Genomic DNA, 20,148 nt, shown 5'->3' with positions numbered 1-20,148 from the left:
GAGAGAGAGAGAGAGAGAGAGAGAGAGAGAGAGAGAGAGAGAGAGAGAGAGAGAGAGAGAGAGAGAGAGAGAGAGAGAGAGAGAGAGAGAGAGAGAGAGAGAGAGAGAGAGAGAGAGAGAGTGTGTCACTTTCTGATATATTTTATAATTGTTATACTTGGATCCAGAAAATCCTCAGAATTCATGAACAGAGTGTATGTATAATAAAACCTGGCGTCCAATCATTCCATCCGGCCCGACTGAAGGGATTGGACAGCCTACCTGTCTGTCTTCCTGCCAACCTGACTACCTACACGCAGTCTGCCCTCCTGGCCAATGACGGGAGTCTCCCCATGGCTACGATGACCTGTTGCTAACGCTAGCGAGATGATCATGTGTTTCGGGGGAGGGGCTTCTGAAGGGAGTCGGGGGTCCTTTCAGAATCCAGATCATTCCGGCCGAATCTCCAAACGGCCTTCCCTAGGACGGGTGATAGAGGGTGTATGATTCCCTCCTCTCCCCCCTCCCTCCCCCCAGTCGTTCTATACGTCGTCAGGTGCTTTGCTCACCAGCGCTGCCTAGCAATGCGTTTCCAGCCGGGGTCTCCGAGCCCCCCCCCTCCTCTCTGACGTCAGCCTTATCAGAGCCAGATGTGTTGGGGCGACGCGCAGCCCGGCTCAGAACCCGCTGAGGCCCTGCTCGGGGTCTGGACTATGGGGTCTGGACTATGGGGTCTGGACTATGGGGTCTGGACTATGGGGTCTGGTCTATGGGGGCTATGGGGTCTCAGGGGTCTGGTCTATGGGGCCTAGGTCTACTAGGCTCTAAGGTCTGGACTATGCGGACTATGGGGACTGGCCTATGCTGTCAACACACACTTATACTCACCATATATGAACACACACCAAAACGGACACACACACACACACGCGTCAACACATGCACGCACGCACAAACGCTTACACACACACGCACACACATCCACTCTCTCTCTGGTTCAGCCTCAGCTGGCTGTGTGGATTGGCTGCAGCCGTTGTTAAACGACCTTCTGTCGTTATGAATATTCCACTCTTGTGGATTGAGACAATATCTCGTGGCATGACATCCGATACGTCTCTAATCGCCCCGGCGAGGGAGCAACATCTGGGCCCGTGGATTAGAGCATTCATAACTCCTGCCCTGCAGTCTGGCCGCACAGCGAGGGGCCGTATGGCTGCTGCTTCCCCGACGTGTTTATGAAGGGATGTGATATCATACATGTCACATGGGTCTCCTCTTGAAGCAGAAACGGTGCTCATATTTATATATCTATATGTATATCTAAGGGTGCTGTAGCACAAACGACAACAAGGAAGGTTATTGTTTTGGATGATCATCCCACCATAGATTTACCAGGCAGCGCGTGTGTGTCTGACTCCGGGTTCCTGTGTGTGCTCCTTGCGCCAGCTCGAGGGGAGCGGCGCTGTTCTGGTTCCTGCGTTGTGTAAAGAGCAGTGATCTATGCAGGCTGTCAGGGGGAGATGACCTCATTAGGGTTCCTCCCCGCCCTGGAACCGCTGCCTTCTCACATGGGACCCCTCCCGGCCCGTCACGGTGCGCTAACACGGAGCATGTGTCCGTGGAGCTCCAGCCGTACGGGCAGGGAAGGCCCCCGGCGTTATGCTCAGCTGGAGGCCCGGGTGTCAGGAGACACCGACCTGCTGAACCAATCACAGCCAGCTCCAGTCCTGTTTAATCACGGAACACGCTCGGAAAACTGAAGTCGTCCACAGCGCGTTTCCCGTTCCGGCTTTCCAACTACGACCGTTAGCAAACGCAGCAGAACACTGTAGTGTTTGTGATGTTCTCTCTCTGTGTAGTAAATGATTCACCTGATGGTATCGGATCGGCTCACAGACTGGCGTACGAGTCGATACCCGATTGGCTGCATTTTAGGCAGCATCTGAGGAATTTGGTGGTCTGGTCCTGGTTTTGATATCGGAACAACTCTGCTTCACTAATTTCCTTTCAGAATGTGTGTCCTTCGGCCGTTGCCTCGGACCGGTACCGTGCAGCGAGCAGCACACTAACGAGAACCTGTCTTCTTCTGCTCCAGGTGAAGCCCAAAGTGATCGAGCCGCTGGACTACGAGAACGTTCTGGTCCAGAGGAAGACGCAGATCCTCAGCGATGTCCTCAGAGACATGCTGCAGTTCCCCCTGGAGGACTTCCAGGTTAGCCTCACACCACCACCAATAACACCACCAATAATACCACTACTACACCCACCACCACCACCACCACCACCACCACCACCAGCACCACCACCAATAGGGGTTCACCCCCATGACCACCAGGATGGTATTACACAAAGAACCGGGCTGATGATTGTCTGGCAGTTTGCAGGTGTTGAGCTTGTGTTTTGTTTAATTCATCGTATAGTACTCTTTACAGCAATATTCAGATTTAGTTGACTATTTTAAATCACATCGCATAGCACCAACACAGTTTAAAAATCATATTTTCGACATGCCTTTTTTTTTCTGTTTGATTTGCTATTCGTCTACCATACGCCCGGCGTGTGATTCCCACTCAGATCCCACACAGCGCGTCCAAGGAGCAGCGCTCTGCTTCCGTGGCGTGACGAGGGCTCACGCTGAACAGCACATCAAACGCTGCCCTGAACCCATCAAAGCTCTTTATTACGTCATCGCCCGTACACGACCCAATGGCCGTTTGTGTGTTCTGTTTTGTTGCAAGAACCTGCTCTGTGTCCTTACAAGGCCCTGTCGGCTGTGAAGCATTCTCTCACCCCCCCCCCCCCCCCCCCCGTTCTCTCCTCGCTCCTGCTTTGCGCTGCCTTTCTTTGTTGTGTTTTAGCCCCACCTTCTCTGTTGTCCCTCGCCCCGTCCCCGCCCGCGCTATTGAGCGCTGGGCGTGGCTCCCAGAAGGGGTTTCCTTTGTTTACCAACCCTGGCGTTAGCGAGGCGATCCTACGCCCTGTCACGACGCGGGCAGGCGCGCTCAGCCAATCACGAACCACCGCCGGTGGTTCGTGATTGGCTGAGCGCACCTGTCCGTTCCCTTGGAAGCATTGCGTCGGTCGGTGCCCCCCCCCGGGGGGGCTGTGGGAAACCAGCGCTGGACTGGAAAGCTGGCCGGGCTCACTGGCCCCTGGCAGGATGTCAGGGAGGCCCCTCAGAAGAAAAAAAAAAAAGAACAAGTTGGAAAAAGGACGTTGTGTTCTCTACGTCCTTGAGAACGAGCCCCGTTGTCATTGTCACACTCACGCACACACACGCGTGGATGTTATTCAGTGTGTGTCATGTGATGACTTAAACATCTCTCTCCGTGTCAGAGGGGGGGGGGGGGGGCAGGGGTCAGTGAGGACCGCTCTGATGCATTGAGCACATTGGCTCGTCGCTCCCTGGCCAACCTCGTGAAAAAGAAGCCGTCATACTTTACAGAGAGAGAATTTATATTAAAGCGAATGAGACCGTTGGGTTTCTCTTCCTCCACTTTGGTCACCAGGGACATCCCATAATTCCCGATGTGCTCTCGCTCTCCCTCTCTCTCTGTCTCTGTCTCTCTCTCTGTCCTTGGCTCTCTCTCTGTCTCTGCCTCTCTCTCTCTCTCTCTCTCTCTCTCTCTCTCTCTCTCTGTCTCTGTCTCTGTCTCTCTCTCTGTCCTTCTCTCTCTCTCTCTCTCTCTCTCTCTCTCTCTCTCTCTCTCTGTCTCTGTCTCTGTCTCTCTGTCCTTGGCTCTCTCTCTCTGTCTCTGTCTCTGTCTCTGTCTCTGTCGTGGGAGAGTGAAAGGTGTGAAATTAATAAATTATGATTAATGTTGGGTTATTTATTAATCCCATCCTGGGTGTCACAGCAGAAGTACTGGACAGACTTAATAACAATTCCAAAGAGCAAGATAAAAGAGGAACAAAGTTGAGGAATCCATCCCGATAACAAGGACGTGCAGAACAACAGAAGGGAGGATGTCTGAGTCTGTCGGAGACGGTCAGCGGAGGGGATCTCCTCCCTAACGTCAGCAGAGAAGAGCTGGGGCCGGCAGCTGCTGGTCCTATTGAAAGGGAGGTGGCCATGGCCGTGTGTGTGTGTGTGTGTGTGTGTGTGTGTGTGTGTGTGTGTGTGTGTGTGTGTGTGTGTGTGTGTGTGTGTGTGTGTGTGTGTGTGTGTGTGTGTGTGTGTGTGTGTGTGTGTGTGTGTGTGTCTGACATACCATCCCTGCACACAAACACTGCGTTGTCAGGGGGGGGCCAACAGGTGACGGGAGTAAAGAACACAGAAGCAGAAGCAGAAGACGGATCTCTGAGTGAGCGGAACATCTGTTCAGCGTCTCTTTGAGCTCCGGTTCTCCGGCCGCTCTTCATCACGCCGCTGCGTGTCCTGACCCCCTGACACGGTGGCCAGGAGGGGCTTGGCGGTCGGCTGAACACGCACGCCGCTGAGCAGAGGGGCGGCTCAGGGTCCAGACAGAGGCCTTCTCTGAGCCCACGTTCACAATACATCACGAGGGCGTGTCTGACGTATGGGGACTAGTCTTTGTAGAAGCAGCCTTCAGCCAATCAAATTGCTTCCCGCTAACAAAGCCAATGTGTGGATATAAATTCAAAAGATCGGAGACTAAAAACAATCCTATCGATTCCACATTTCTTTAAAAAATATATAACAGCCGGTTTGTTCCTACTTCTTCCTGCTTGTTATTGCAAAATTGATCCAGTAGTGGCGTGGAGTGTATTTGCATAACCTGCGATCTGATTGGCCGAGGGATCCGTCGCTGCCTGAAAAGTTGAACATTTCTCAACTTTTTGACGCAGGCCACGGAGCCGACGGAACGGACGGACCCACAATTTATTTCGAGAGCGCCCCGTGCAAAGACAATGAGCTCCGTCGACGCACGGAGGTAATGTGAGTGTGAGGTGCGGACCACGGCCGCACGTCGGAGGGGTCAGACTCAGGGTGTTAATCGAGTCCGTCTGGCAGAACCTTTTAGAACACTGAAACCGCCTTCTCAGCACCCGTCCTTCCACCGACCAATCAACACACTGCCTCTGATAAGTGGGAGCGTTCTGTCCAATAGTACGTTGGAGAGGAACGCTGCTGGAGAAGTGCAAGGAAAATACCTGTAAGCTGTTAATCGTCACCTCCACCTGGCTCTGATCAGGGGAGATCTGAGCTCAAGAGGCCTGTGTGTGTGTGTGTGTGTGTGTGTGTGTGTGTGTGTGTGTGTGTGTGTGTGTGTGTGTGTGTGTGTGGTTGGTTCTATCCCCCTCATATCTCTTCACCTTGGCTGGTGGGGGGGGGGGGGAGAGAGTGTGAGGAACCAATGAGAAGAGCCACTGAGTCTCTCTCCCCTTGCCTCAGACTGGATCTGCATCCCTGAGCCCTCGACGTAGCCGTTAAAACCCCTCGGACGCCGTTGCCCTTCCCCCGGATTAGCCCCACCTGTAATCTGCTGGTCTGATGCTCACTGGACGGGCCGAGTATCAATCAGGGACGCCCGAGATGTCATCCGGTAAATGGAACGACATTGACGTGCACCTCCCACAGAGTTGGTCTCTGTGTTGTCGTGAGAGAGCTGACTTTATGTCGGGGATGAGATCCAGACACCGACAGGAGAGCCAGCCACTGAACAGTCGGCGTTCAGAATGTAGGACGAGATCTATCAGTGTTTATTGAGTATTGAGCAGTACTGTTCTTCTCCATACCTCACCCATACCTCACCCATACCTCCCCGTACCTCCCTATACCTCCCCCTACCTCCCTATACCTCCCTATACCTCCCCGTACCTCCCCGTACCTCCCTATACCTCCCCATACCTCCCTATACCTCCCTATACCTCCCTATACCTCCCCGTACCTCCCCATACCTCCCCGTACCTCCCTATACCTCCCCATACCTCCCTATACCTCCCTATACCTCCCCGTACCTCCCTATACCTCCCTATACCTCCCCCTACCTCCCCAAACCTCCCTATACCTCCCCATACCTCCCCATACCTCCCTATACCTCCCCATACCTCCCCATTACCCCCCATACCTCCCTATTCCTCCCCGTACCTCCTCATTCCTCCCTCTTCCTCCATTGTTATTGGTTCTCCTGCTCAGAGGATAGAGATTAGCGTCCAGGAAGCTGGACTCACTAAGGACCAGACAATAGCCAGGATCAGACTCTATCTGGTGTGTCTGTCACAGCTGACAGGACCCAGCAGTCTGCTGTTCAGAGGCTTAAAAGGCCACGGAGCGAGACAGAGATGGAAAGTATTTTTCAAATGCTGTTATGGTCATAATCATGTTTATTTATGGGTTCATTTAGACGGCCACTAAGCCCTCACTGAAGGGAGCTTCCATTACTTTTTATTTTTCTAAAAAAATAACCTTGATGATGACCATCGTTCGGTAGTCTGTGTTCACTGCTCTGTTCAAACGTAATCGTTTGCTGAACGAGTCACCGGAGCAGACAGAGTAATAAGCCCTGCTCTTAAAACGATTATTCTAAAAGCATAAAAGCGAATCACTGTGTTGCTCAGAAAGACCCTTGGAGACTCTCAGAGTACTCTCCTCGCTCCTGGCCCCGTAGGGCCGGGTCGGTACCTTCCTGGAAGTGAAGGTGCCACAGTAGCATGGGTCACACTAAGGACTGCTGTGGGGGCTTTTTCTTATTAAGGTGTTTTCTAACGGATGTGAGTCGGGGCACCTTGTGGTGTGTAATCGTTTGTTTTGGTTTCTGTTCGCTTTCCTGTGAAAGCTTTCCTTTTCCCCCCGTGGTCTTTGACGGGCTATATGTGTCCTGTTTTCTTTTCTTAAAAGTCGTTTTATTTTGGTTTCGAAAAACATCTGCTTGATGTTTTTTTCTCCTGATCTCTGAAACACGGCGCAGAAACAGAACTCGGACACGGCTTTACGGGATGTCTTCCTGTGAGCGCCTTGCCAACTGACTTCCAACACTTCCAAACGTTTTGCAAACAAAACAGACATTTTATGTCTTTTTATAGTACATGTGAAGGATAGAAAAATATATACATATATATGAATCAATACAAAATATCATGACATGTTCACTATATTCTTGTGGCTCCAATAATAAAGCACTGTTGTACATAATTTCAAACAAGGATTATAACCAAGAGCTGGTGAGCTACTGAAGCCTTTTGTGTACGCTACATACTGACCTCAGTTTGTAGCGTATGGGGCGTGGTCCTGGCCAATGGGGCGTGGTCCTGTCCAATGGGGCGTGGTCCTGGCCAATGGGGCGTGGTCCTGGCCAATGGGGCGTGGTCCTGGCCAATGGGGCGTGGTCCTGGCCAATAGGGCGTGGTCCTGTCCAATGGGGCGTGGTCCTGGCCAATAGGGCGTGGTCCTGTCCAATGGGGCGTGGTCCTGGCCAATGGGGCGTGGTCCTGTCCAATGGGGCGTGGTCCTGGCCAATAGGGCGTGGTCCTGTCCAATGGGGCGTGGTCCTGTCCTATGGGGCGTGGTCCTGTCCAATGGTGCGTGGTCATGTCCTATTGGCTGTGGTCCTGTCCAATGGGGCGTGGTCCTGTCCTATGGGGCGTGGTCCTGTCCAATAGGGCGTGGTCCTGTCCAATAGGGCGTGGTCCTGGCCAATGGTGCGTGGTCATGTCCTATTGGCTGTGGTCCTGTCCAATGGGGCGTGGTCCTGGCCAATAGGGCGTGGTCCTGTCCTATGGGGCGTGGTCCTGTCCAATGGGGCGTGGTCATGTCCTATTGGCTGTGGTCCTGTCCAATGGGGCGTGGTCCTGTCCTATGGGGCGTGGTCCTGTCCAATGGTGCGTGGTCATGTCCTATTGGCTGTGGTCCTGTCCAATGGGGCGTGGTCCTGTCCTATGGGGCGTGGTCCTGTCCAATGGTGCGTGGTCATGTCCTATTGGCTGTGGTCCTGTCCTATAGGGCGTGTTCCTGTCCCATAAAGTGTGTCTCTACTAAGTGTCTCTACTAAGTGTGTCTCTACTAAGTGTGTCTCTACTAAGTGTCTCTACTAAGTGTGTCTCTACTAAGTGTGTCTCTACTAAGTGTCTCTACTAAGTGTGTCTCTACTAAGTGTCTCTACTCACCTTAACATCTCGAGGGGAGGAGGGCCCCAACTCCCCACTCATCGCTTCCCTTTCAACTCTCGCAGAAGAATAGAATAATATTTACTAGAGCGTCTCTCAGCCCCGTCCAGCTGGGGCCGCTCACCGTAGCGCTCGTAGAAGTCATCTCTCAAACGTTTTTTGGAAAGATGCCTTTTTGTTTGTCTATAGATATCGCCGTGTGGATTTCACTCTGTTTGGGGACGATGGCACTCTGTAGCACTCTGTTGGAGGAGGATAGCACTCTGTAGCCCTCTGTCAGTGTTACTTTGTTGCACACAAGTGTTATCGTCGCCCTTTCTTTCTGGATTTATCCATTTTTTTTGAAGGATGCATAAACGATGGTTTCCTTTTGCAGATCTCCACACTAAGGCGCCAGGGACGGACTGTGTACCCCACGGTGCCCGAGAACGCAGAGGGGCGGGCCCAGAGTCTGTTTGTCCAGGAGGTAAGACCTCAACAGCAGAGGAGAAGCAAGCTGCCCTCACAATAAACCTGTTATATATACTATATCCTATATGACTCTCTAGCCCGGTGTGCAGGCGGTGTGTTGACGAGAGGTGGGTATTCATACTCATTCCACACATGTCAGGAAGTCGGGCAATCTTGGCGATGGGAAAGCCCTCAGGTCGCTCGAGTTCCTGAAGAATCTCCTCCGAGTCAATTTGATTTCCCAACCGGAGATGGTCCCATTCCACGTCAGGACCGTGATGCATGACGTCGTTGCCTCAGTGTTTTATTGTTCAGTACCAGGCAACTGGGCCCATTACGGCCCCATCGCTGGCCCCGGCCCAGGCCGTGTCAGCCTTCGTTTTCCCTCCAAGAAGTGAAGTAACCGCGCTGGACGTCCGTTTGTTTATGGTGCGCTCTGCGCGTGTCAGGTCACCTCTCGCTCTGCGGTATTTAAACGGTTGAGCTGCGCTCCAGATCGCTGCCCGTGGAAGTGTGAAATGAGCGTGGCTCAGATGGTGGATTTCCCGCCACGCGCGCGCGGTGCCGTGGAGCGTGTCGTTGCTGCTCTGAGCCTCCTGGTGTCTTGACCATAGAGGAGGGCCACAGCCAGGGGCCGACCTCCTCTGAGAGAGAGCATTGGATCGCTGTTGTAGGAAATATAAGCCTTTTATTACACCTTTTAAAAGACCGATGTAAAGAGGTTACCTCTGCGCCGGCTGGGAGCAGAAGGTCAATATCCACCGCTAAGAGTCTTTATCTTAACATTAATAAAGGAAGTGGTTTGAGTAATAACCAATGATGCATGGATAATGAAATGTACAGCGAGGCTTCAGTTACACTTAAAGGTGAGTGGTCTCGATGGCCGTCCTCCCAGTACACCCAGCAGCACCAGCAGAACATGTCAGAGAACCTGAGGACGTTCATGACTCGCCACGTAGAAGATAGTGAAGCTGGCCTGTTATTTGTGTGTGTGTGTGTGTGTGTGTGTGTGTATGTGTGTGTGTGTTTACTTGTGTGAGTGTGTGTCTGTTTGTGTATGTACTTTTGTGTGTGTGTGTGTGTGTGTGTGTGTGTGTGTGTGTGTGTGTGTGTGTGACATCAGCCTGTGAACAGCTGTGCCGACCGACCCAGTGGGGAACGCCTCTGGTTCCATCAACCCCCCCGATCACGTTACAGTTTGGGCTCCTCCAATCAGAGGGAGGCTTTCAACATCACGCATGACACCATAGATCTCACCAGGCATCGCATACCACCCAGAGAGAGAGAGAGAGAGAGAGAGAGAGAGAGAGAGAGAGAGAGAGAGAGAGAGAGAGAGAGAGAGAGAGAGAGAGAGAGAGAGAGAGAGAGAGAGAGAGAGAGAGAGAGAGAGAGAGAGAGAGAGAGAGAGATTCAGCCAGTGATATCCTGACCAGGCCTCTGAGGAATGTGCTTATGCTCAGGTTTAAACGTATCCAAGGCTTAATCATTTGGCCCATTTTCTTCTTGGCTCACAGTCATTTGACTGTAATAATGCAATAAATTAATGCCCAGGTCAGCTCCGCTCACCAAGTTAAGTGCTTTGAGTGGCAAGAAAAGCCCTTTATAAATGCAATTAATTATTAGGATTAGGACAAAGAAAAGCTGCTGTGTCAGGCTCCTAAACACAAACCTTTTAAAGTTGGCTGCTTCCTTTTATTCATCCATTGGTTCATCCATTGGTTCATTCATTCATCCATCCATCCATTCATTCATTGCTTCACTCTATGCTTTTTCCAGTGCATCAGGACCTACAACTCAGACTGGCATGTTGTCAACTACAAGTATGAGGACTATTCCGGGGACTTTCGGCAGATTCCAAAGTAAGTCTGTCACCACGGTCACCATGGTAACCAGGTCGGTGTGTCATGGCACCCCCCTGCCCCCCCCCGCCAGGCGCGTCGGGACGGGTTCCAGGTGTGTCCCGAGGATGCCTGAGATGTCTGCGGCACGCACACACGTCTGCCCTGACGCACGCACATTCAGCAACACACAGATCCACGCACGCACACACACACACACACACACACACACACACACACACACACACACACACACACACACACACACACACACACCGCAGCCAACCCTACACACACACGTTACCTTTGTTCCTGACTGACTAAGTGCTGCAGTCAGGGAAGCGCACATTTGCTGTAAGTCACAGCAACACAACAATAGTGAGTTTCCTTTTTTCACCACCCTGTCAGGAAAACATGGTCCCTGTCTGGATCCGTCAACGCTCCTTCTGTTGAACACCGCCGCCCCCCCCCCCCCCCCCCCCCCCTCCATCCCTCCACCCCCCACACCGTCACCCTGCTATTGTTCTAGAGACGTGGCTCTGAAGTACCGGTTGGATCATGTTGTCACTGTTTGGATTTAACTTCAGGGAAGTTGGAGCAAACAAGACGTTGCTTTCCTTGTGCTAAAGTCAAACACATTTTGGGACTTGGACCTTATACCCAGCACCCTCTTTGTGTCGTTTCATGTCCCTGATTCAGTTTTATTAAAGTTTTAGAGATAAGATGTAACAAAAAAGAACACTACAGATTAAATCGTTTAATGTTGAATCGTTTGTTTCACTACCAAGGTTGCTGGTTCCATCCCCTTAGAGCTTACACGATGTGTCTCACGTCCTAATGGTGTCTGTCTTTTACCCTGACATTATTTATTTTAAGTGAATTATGTTCCAGTTAGATTCTGTGTAAAGTTAAGGCTAGTGTCATAAATTATGATTTTTAAACCAACTGGCATTTTCTCTTGTATGTGTGTCAACAGCAAAGTCTCCCGACCAGAGAAGCTGGCCGTCCACGTGTTCGAGGTGGACGAGGACGTGGATAAAGATGAGGTGAGGAGGCTCTTTATCACCAGCAGCTCTCAGGAAGGCTCACAACGATCTAGACCAGTGTTTCCCAAACTTTTTTTCTGGGGACCCATTTTTACAAACCAACTACAAGCCATCATCACCCAATATAATTTTTTTACAATACTGTCAAAAACATGCTTCTTGTTGAAAGTTTTTTTTTTCATGCCGAACATGTAGGGCTTGTGTTTAAGGGCAGCTATAGTTATCAAACAGTCAATAAATCAATCAATTGGAACAGTCAACATTAATCAATTGGTTAATCCCATAAATTAAGATAAAATAAAACTTTATTAATCCCCCGGGGGAGAAATTCGGGGGCTTCAGCAACAAGAAGTAAGACAGTTAAGAAACTTTAGAGATAGATGCCAAAATAGTGTCAATTATTTATTTTATTTTTTATTTATTTTTTACAGAAATCAGTCGATCCCATTCTTTGGGAAGGACTGATCTAGACACTCTTCTCCGTCTGTTAGTTCAAACGTAATGACACTAGTAGAGGACAGAACTAGAAGCGTTTTCTCCAAAGTGCCTCCTTCTCCTCCTCACTGCTCTTCACTGAGTGGTCGGGCGTCTTCATGGAAAATGTAACGGAGAACTCACCCCACCTCGCTGACCATATGTGTGAAACAAACACGACATCCATGTGCGTCCCAGCATGCACACACATGCTGAACACACACACAAAGACACACACACGACAAACGCACGCACGCACATTCAACAACAGCAATCCTCAGAGCTAGAGGAAACACATGGATCTCTTCTATGTGTTGTTTTCTACATCTGGTTGTGGAGGAAGTGCTCTGGAACACGCGGCGTTGACAGGTCATCAGAGGTCATCAGGGGTCACAGGGTCCCCTGCAGAGCGCCACAACGCACCAGACACGGGCGTGGCACGCAATCAGGGGGAGTAGGGAGAGTCCGTCACATCTCCACCCCTGACTCACATCCTCTCTCTTTCTCTGTCTCTCTCCGTCTCTGTCTGCCTATGTCTCTGTCTGTCTGTCTGTCTGTCTGTCTGTCTCTCAGTCTCTCTGTCTGTCTCTCTCTGTGTCTGTCTGTCTCTCTCTCTCTGTCTCTGTCTCTCTCTCTATCTCTGTGTCTGTGTCTCTCTCTATCTCTGTGTCTGTCTGTCTGTCTGTCTCTCTCTCTCTCTCTCTCTCTCTCTCTCTCTCTCTCTCTCTCTCTCTCTCTGTGTCTGTGTCTGTGTCTATCTCTCTCTCTGTGTGTCTATCTCTCTCTCTGTCTATATCTGTGTCTGTCTGTCTCTGTCTGTCTCTCTCTCTATGTGTCTGTCTCTCTTTATCTCTTTCTCTTGATCTCTCTCTCCTAAACACATACTGCTGAATAAGTTATCAAACCAGAGGGCTCTCTTTCTTTCTGGCATTCTCTTTATCTGTCTTGGTGAAAGAGGAGAGAATCAGGGACTGAACTCTATCGTACACAGGATTCATCTCTTTTCTGGTTAACATATTCCTGGACACTTTATCTGGGAAATAGAATAAACAGAAGGTTGAACATTTTCGATAAATTGTAAAGTCGGTTTTGGGAACCTCTCACCCACTGTGTGTGTGTGTGTGTGTGTGTGTGTGTGTGTGTGTGTGTGTGTGTGTGTGTGTGTGTGTGTGTGTGTGTGTGTGTGTGTGTGTGTGTGTGTGTGTGTGTGTGTGTATTCTCTTTAACAAATTCCATTTTGAACGTTCACAACTTTATGTGAGGCAAATCTGTATTGAGACAGAGAGAAGCCAGGGATTTGTCACCCTCTCTTTGGACCGTGTGTGTGTGTGTGTGTGTGTGTGTGTGTGTGTGTGTGTGTGTGTGTGTGTGTGTGTGTGTGTGTGTGTGTGTGTGTGTGTGTGTGTGTGTGTGTGTGTGTGTGTATTCTCTTTAACAAATTCCATTTTGAACGTTCACAACTTTATGTGAGGCAAATCTGTATTGAGACAGAGAGAAGCCAGGGATTTGTCACCCTCTCTTTGGACCGTGTGTGTGTGTGTGTGTGTGTGTGTGTGTGTGTGTGTGTGTGTGTGTGTGTGTGTGTGTGTGTGTGTGTGTGTGTGTGTGTGCTCCCCCTTGGGGACTAGTCTGGGTTGTCTAGCACATGATGAAAAGAAGCAGAGCCATGAATCTTTCCAGACGCGCCCTTAGATCCCCCCCCTCTGCTCAATGAAAAGAAATACCAGCAGATGATTGCATATTGAAAACCCATTTGCAACGAGTGTCGTTTTCCACTGCAGTACAGAGCCGGTACCGGTATTTCCTCATAAAGGGAGAGCCAATGTCAACCACGATGAAGCTTCTCAGCTGAAACCCCTATCCTCCATTCCCTTCGATACTAACGGACACAACCCATCACTCTGATGTTGCAGACAGGTTGGATTAGAAAGTTAGTTTTATTAGTTTTCTGTCGGGGTATCTGCGAGATGGGGGGTTTTGTTTGGACTTGGTGTCCGGGTTTATTTAATGTTCTGCTTGTTTGGAGGCGGCTAGGCCCCCGCTTGTATTAAGAGTCAACTTCCATCGGCGCAGCCTCCAACCTGGGAATCCCCACAACACCATGATAGCCTCCCAAGAAATTTGAACTTTGAACTTCCTTTAAGATAGCCCTCAAAATGAACTGCAGATCTGCACAAAGCGTGGAGTGATGTGTGGTTTTCCCAAAAGGCCTCGATAACGACCACAACCTCCGCTCCACTCTCCTCGACCTACGGGGTCACAGCCAGGAACAGTGCATGGATGTGTGGGTCTCTTGAGAGGGATTGATGAGTTCGAGTAATCCGGGGGCTTTTTCCAGTTACCGAGAATGTAACCTTTTTGTTTTGAGTGTACGAAAACAAAAAGGGTCGCAATCCTCCCCAGTAGATTGACTTTCATGAGTCAAAGTTACACACTGCTGAAAAGTCCCTGTGAGTCGGAGCCAGTCCACCTGTTCCTCCAGTCGGAGGTGATGGAAGGATGTGCTGCTTCATGGTGTTCAGCCACTCTGCTCTCCATGGGTATAAGGGCGCATTCACACTGCATGCGTCCGTCGGCGGATGACCGAGAGCGTGTCTGACGTATGGGGGAATAATCTTTATAGAAGCAGCCTGCAGCCAATCCAATCGAATCCCGCTACAAAGCCCATGTGTGGATATAAATACAAAAGATGACACAAACAACAGGTGACTAAAACAATCCTATCGATACCACATTTCTTTAAAATAATAAAACGGCCGTATTTTTCCTGCTTCTTCCTGCTTGTTATTGCAAAATAGATCCAGTAGTCGCGTGGAGTGTATTCGCATAACCGCGATCTGATTGGCCGACGGATCCGTCGCTGCCTGAAAAGTAAAAAAAAATCTTAGCTTTTTGTCGCAGGCCACGGAGCCGACAGAACGGACAGACCCACTAGGCCTTTCGAGATCGTCCCGTGCAAAGTCAATGAGTTCCGTTGGCGGACGGAGGGTAGTGTGAAGGCACCCTAACTGTGTTGGTTCTCCTGCAGGACACGGCGTCGCTGGGCTCCCAGAAGGGAGGCATCACGAAGCACGGCTGGCTGCACAAGGGCAACATGAACAGCGCCATCAGCGTCACCATGAGGGTAAGAGACTGACGGAGCAGGACGCGACTAGGCCCAGACACACTGACGGAGAACCCAAAAGGGGCGTCCTCGCGTAGGTTGTCGAACATAGCTTTTTTGACAGGGTACGATGTAGACACACAGTGGTACGTGTGGGCAGTTTGTTCAAAGACACCAGGAGTTTCCTACCCTTTCTGTTTCCTCCTCGTCTCTGCTTGAGCGGTAATTGAAATGGAATAATTCCTGCAGATCTCGGCCAAAACACGATACAGGTCTAACTGGGTCGTCTTGAAGATAAGATCACCCCTCGAGTAGCCCATCTTTGACTGATGCCAAATATTCGCAGATACCAGAACACTTAACCAGTTTCAGATTTAATCATTCAGGTGGTGTTGTTGGCCAATCGGAGGCGATGGAAGCCAAATGCATCGGTCGCAAACTAGCCATTTCATCTCTGCAAACACACCGTGTCCACATTTAGTTTTAAATATATATAAACTAAACCGGCCCTTACTGGTGTCAAGTTCTTAGAACAATGATGTGAAGTTTGTGTTCTCCCCGAGAACAAGAAGATCAACAAGAAGATGTAGATATTGATCAGTTTCTTTGTGAGGGGAAGATTGTTATGTCCTGTAATTCAAATCCTTTGTTTTTTCCCATCTCTCACCAATGTTTTTCCGATGCTATCTCGGGCTGGATCCTGGCCTCTCGTCTCCCCGTTCTAATGCCCTCTCGTCTGGCCTTGGTTTCAGTCCTTCAAGCGGCGGTACTTCCATCTGACCCAGCTGGGCGACGGCTCCTACAACCTCAACTTCTACAAGGATGAGAAGATCTCCAAGGAGCCCAAAGGAACCATCTTCCTGGACTCCTGTATGGGCGTCATCCAGGTACAGTCCCGTTCAGTACCGACGGAGGAGGTCCAAGTTAAACCCAAACAAACAACCTCCTGCCCTTCATATGCTACACACGCACACACACGCGCATACACACACACACATACACACTTATCCATACACATATGCATTCACACACACATGCAAGCATGCATTCACTCACACACACACACGCAAACAGACTGAAGCACGCAAATACACACATACACGCACACTTGCACAAAAGCTAACGGAGACACGCAAACAGACACACACACATTCAAGGACACACACATGCAAGCACATACACACACACAAACACAGACACTCAAACAGACACACACAAACACATGCAAGCACAAACACACACACAGAGCGCAAGCACACCCCCCCCTCCCTCCCTGGGGTCTCTCTCGTATCGCTGACTCCTCCGCCGCTGAAGCCCAGCGCTGCAGATGTTCTCCACGACGCACTGGGCGTCCGCGCCAGATGCTGACACGTGGAAAAGCAGCGTTCTGCTTCCACGGTTCTCCACCTGGTGGACGTGGAGCCTGGGCTGAGCGTGCTGTCGCTGCGTGGCAGAGGACGTGACGTGGTGTTGGACGGGGACATGTTCCTGGCCAGCTTCAGAACATCCCCCACCCCCACTCAGTTCCAATGGGCCGCAACCAGAATCCATCCAATCTGTGTTTCTGAGGACATGGGTGTGTCAGAGGATATTTCTGTGTTTGTGGGGTGTTGGAGGTCAGAGGGCTTCAGGGCGGGGGTTGAGATGGACGTGGGGGAGAGTAGAGGCTAGAGATGACTCAGAGGTCGTCCAGTAGTTAGCCAAACATACAGCGGACTCTGTTTGGACACCTTGTACCGTACTGATGTCCAATCATGTAGCTCTCGTCCCCAGATACACCCCGTCACTGGTTGTGGATCTGCTGTTCTTAATGCTAGTGTATGGTGTGATGACACACTCACACTGCCTGCAGATGTAGCTTTTGTAACCTCTGTTTCTTTACGAGCTAATTCAAACAGCATGGACTCACGGAAACACATGCAGAAATACAAACACTCCTTAAGCAACTCACCACGGTCAAAACCCTGTGTACCACCGTACACCAATGGCACCTGAACATGTACATATACAGTATGTACCAAACACAATGTGACCGGCAGTTGGTCCACGGGGCCTGGGTTCCTCCATTTGTCTCTCCCACCTTCTCCTCAGAGCTATCTCCAGCCCCCCCCCCCTCCTCCAAGCCACACTATGAACTCTCCTCCCGACCACACGGTGTCCCCGACTGCAGCAGAAACAGTGTTAGTCTTCCAGTAACCTGGACTTCTTTGTGGTGTATGCCTTCGGTTTATACGTTTAACGGAAAATACCGGTCAGGGTGAACAAACCATTGCGGCCTCAGTCAAACATCCGTTCCTGATATCATCCATCAGAGCGACCGACTTGTTTCGCTGAGAGCAGTTAGCGTGAACGCGCCGACCACACATGTAAACACTAGCGGTAACACTGTGGTCTCGGTGGAGGGCATTTAGCAAACTAAGACTCGCTGTTATGCCGTCCACAAACCGCATCAAAGTCCACTTGATGGCTGCTTTCACTGACGGATGTTGACGTGAGGCCGGGAGAGACGGTGCCCCCGGTGAGGACCCTGACCGCTACGGCCCTTTAAGATACTCCACAGTCCTCGACAGCTTCCTGTCTGTAGGTCCTGCTCGGTGAGGCAGAGATGAGAATGACCTCTGAGAGTGAGATAATCTTGGACCCCAGAGAGCATGTTGACCTCTGACCTCGGAGAGGATGATGACCTCTGACCCCAGAGGGCATGATGACCTCTGACATCAGAGAGGATGATAACATTTGACCCCAGAGGGCATGATGACTTCTGACCCCAGAGGGCATGATGACCTCTGACCCCAGAGGGCATGATGACTTCTGACCCCAGAGGGCATGATGACCTCTGACCCCAGAGGGCATGATGACCTCTGACCCCAGAGGGCATGATGACCTCTGACCCCAGAGGGCATGATGACCTCTGACCCCAGAGGGCATGATGACCTGTAAACCCTAAGCTCAGGGGGAGTTTCGGTGTCCCTGGTTCGTGTTGGGTTGTATTAGGCCGCGTTTCAAAAAGAGATTCCTTTCCCCTCTGTTGCCTGTCAGGCGTCGTAATGCGTCCCATGTCGATCCCTCCTGTCTGATTCCCCTCCCGACGCCCCCGGTCGTTCTCGTGTGTTTACTCAGCCCGCCTGCAGCCGCCGTTCCCCCGCCCAGACACTCCCCAACGCCGCTCCTAGCGTTGGCCCCGCTAACAACAGTCAGTAGATCAGCTAGTTAGTTAGGTAGTTATTCAGTTAGTTAGTTGGTTGTAAGTTGGTACTCTATTGATCCCCAAGAACATCAACTGTAACCACATTCATAACAATAGCTCCAACAACTGCAATGACTATAACCATATGCGGAACTAAAATAATAACATAACCAAAACCAAACTAAAGATGACTGGCCTCCTGATGGACGTCTCTGACGAACGTTTTACTGGAAGACTCGTAGCATTGTACGCGCTGTACAAGAAGTGACTGCTACGAGAGCTCTCCTGTGTTTAAAGCCAATTCAGCAGCTGGGATAAGGTTTAGCCGCCAACACGCTAAGGATGCTAAGGATCAGGTTATACTTGGACGCCGCCAAACGTCCTGGTGGATTGCCGGTCAAAGTTCCATTCTGCCGTTCCAACTCCATCGTTTTTGCCTCCATCAGCAGCTCTTCTTAGAAGAGTCCTCAAACTCTGAGCTGGCTGTCATCTCACACATATGGAAGCACTCTGCTCTCCTTCTCCCTGCTCCCCCAACTCTCTGTGGATGGGAGCCACAGCTGGGTCGGGGCGTCCACATCCACCACACATCACGCACTGCGACGGTCCTTTACACATTTCATTGGGACAACGTGGATTTTGGAGGTGGCTTTTTGGCAGTTCCTCATTTACATTACATACATTCACAGTCATGCACAAATGCATTCAACATATTCATACAGTATTCGGTTTTCTTGGTCATAGTTGGAGTACAACAATGGCCTTCATGAACGCTGATGACGCTGATGAGCATTCCTTAGGAGAAGTCCTTTAGTGAGTGTGTTGCCACACATCCCAGCCACCGGCCTCCTGCTGTGCTCCAGTGGCCGTCGGCCATATCCCCGCGTGCCATTGGACGCTTTGATGGAAACATTCTTCCTAAGGTGCCATAATCCCACTCCGAAGAATAGAGAAACTCGGGCTGATTCATCATGGAACACTTGGCAGGCACGTGACCTCCCACCTTTAGAACAACAGACATCTCTCCCTCTCTGGTGTGCAGCACTCCCCCCCTGTGTGTGGTCTGGTTATTGTAGGAAGGCAGCGGTAGAAACCCGGTAAGCCTCGCAGACCACCGCTCTGAGCCCACCTATCCCCTGCTGTTATCTCCTCCCGTGCGTCGGGGTACCGACGGGAATCGGCAGGAGCTCCTCAGACGATCCGGCGACTCTGGAGTTGACGAAGCAATACGTACTGCGATACCTTTTCTCTCCTTGGGTTCTTTGTGGTGTTCTTGTCACGTTGGGTTTTCGGTTCTACAGTTCCACCGTTTGTTGGTAAATAAAAGTGGAAAAACAGAACAGAACAAGGTGGATGCAAATGGACTTTAGGCTAATACACTGCAGCGCCCTCTATAGGACAATACCGTACATTTCCTTCCACTGAGATACTGTTGTGTTTCAAATGGACTGCATTTATGTTGCACTTTTCTAACCAGTGGCCACTCAAAGCGCTTTACAATATTTCCTCCCATTCAGCCATTCATGCACACATGCACACACCGATGGCGGAGTTATTCATGCAAGGGGACAGCCAGCTCGAGGGTGAGGTGTCTCGCTCAGGGACACCTCAACACTAGCAGGAGCCGGGGGTCGAACTAGCAACCTTTCGGTTACACGTCAAACCGCCCTCTGATTGCATCTGTTGGTTTATTAAAGAATGTATCTTGTATACCTGACGATACAGTACTGCAGAAGAAGTGCGATGCTCTCATCAGTCCCTGGGTCCCCGCCCTGATTGTGTGTATGTGTGTGTGTATGTGTGTGTGTGTGTGTCTCCGTGCAGAACACCAAGGTGCGGCGGTTCGCCTTCGAGCTGAAGATGCAGGACAAGAGCACCTACCTGCTGGCGGCGGAGGGGGAGGGCGAGATGGAGGAGTGGGTGGCCACCCTCAACAAGATCCTCCACAGCAGCTTCGAGGTCGCCATGCAGGACAAGAGGAACGGGGACCTCCACGACGGTGGG

General features: G+C 50.8%; 1 protein-coding gene across 7 annotated transcripts in view; it reads left to right on the top strand.

Annotated features, from left to right (window-relative positions):
• The window catches only part of LOC115532754 (dedicator of cytokinesis protein 9), an 81,914-nt gene that overhangs the window by 25,525 nt on the left and 36,241 nt on the right, over nucleotides 1-20,148 (top strand). For all 7 annotated transcript variants that reach the window (XM_030342633.1, XM_030342629.1, XM_030342632.1 and 4 more), the window contains exons 2-8: nucleotides 2,075-2,191; nucleotides 8,423-8,512; nucleotides 10,273-10,355; nucleotides 11,311-11,380; nucleotides 14,883-14,978; nucleotides 15,710-15,844; nucleotides 19,969-20,143. In XM_030342633.1, coding sequence (XP_030198493.1) covers nucleotides 2,075-2,191; nucleotides 8,423-8,512; nucleotides 10,273-10,355; nucleotides 11,311-11,380; nucleotides 14,883-14,978; nucleotides 15,710-15,844; nucleotides 19,969-20,143 — 766 coding nt within the window. The remainder of the gene's footprint in view (nucleotides 1-2,074; nucleotides 2,192-8,422; nucleotides 8,513-10,272; nucleotides 10,356-11,310; nucleotides 11,381-14,882; nucleotides 14,979-15,709; nucleotides 15,845-19,968; nucleotides 20,144-20,148) is intronic.

This window comes from Gadus morhua, chromosome 20 (assembly GCF_902167405.1).
Source record: "Gadus morhua chromosome 20, gadMor3.0, whole genome shotgun sequence".
Lineage (NCBI taxonomy): Eukaryota > Metazoa > Chordata > Actinopteri > Gadiformes > Gadidae > Gadus > Gadus morhua.
Note: the sequence above shows the minus strand (reverse complement) of the source record. Positions and strands in the feature narration are given on the sequence as shown.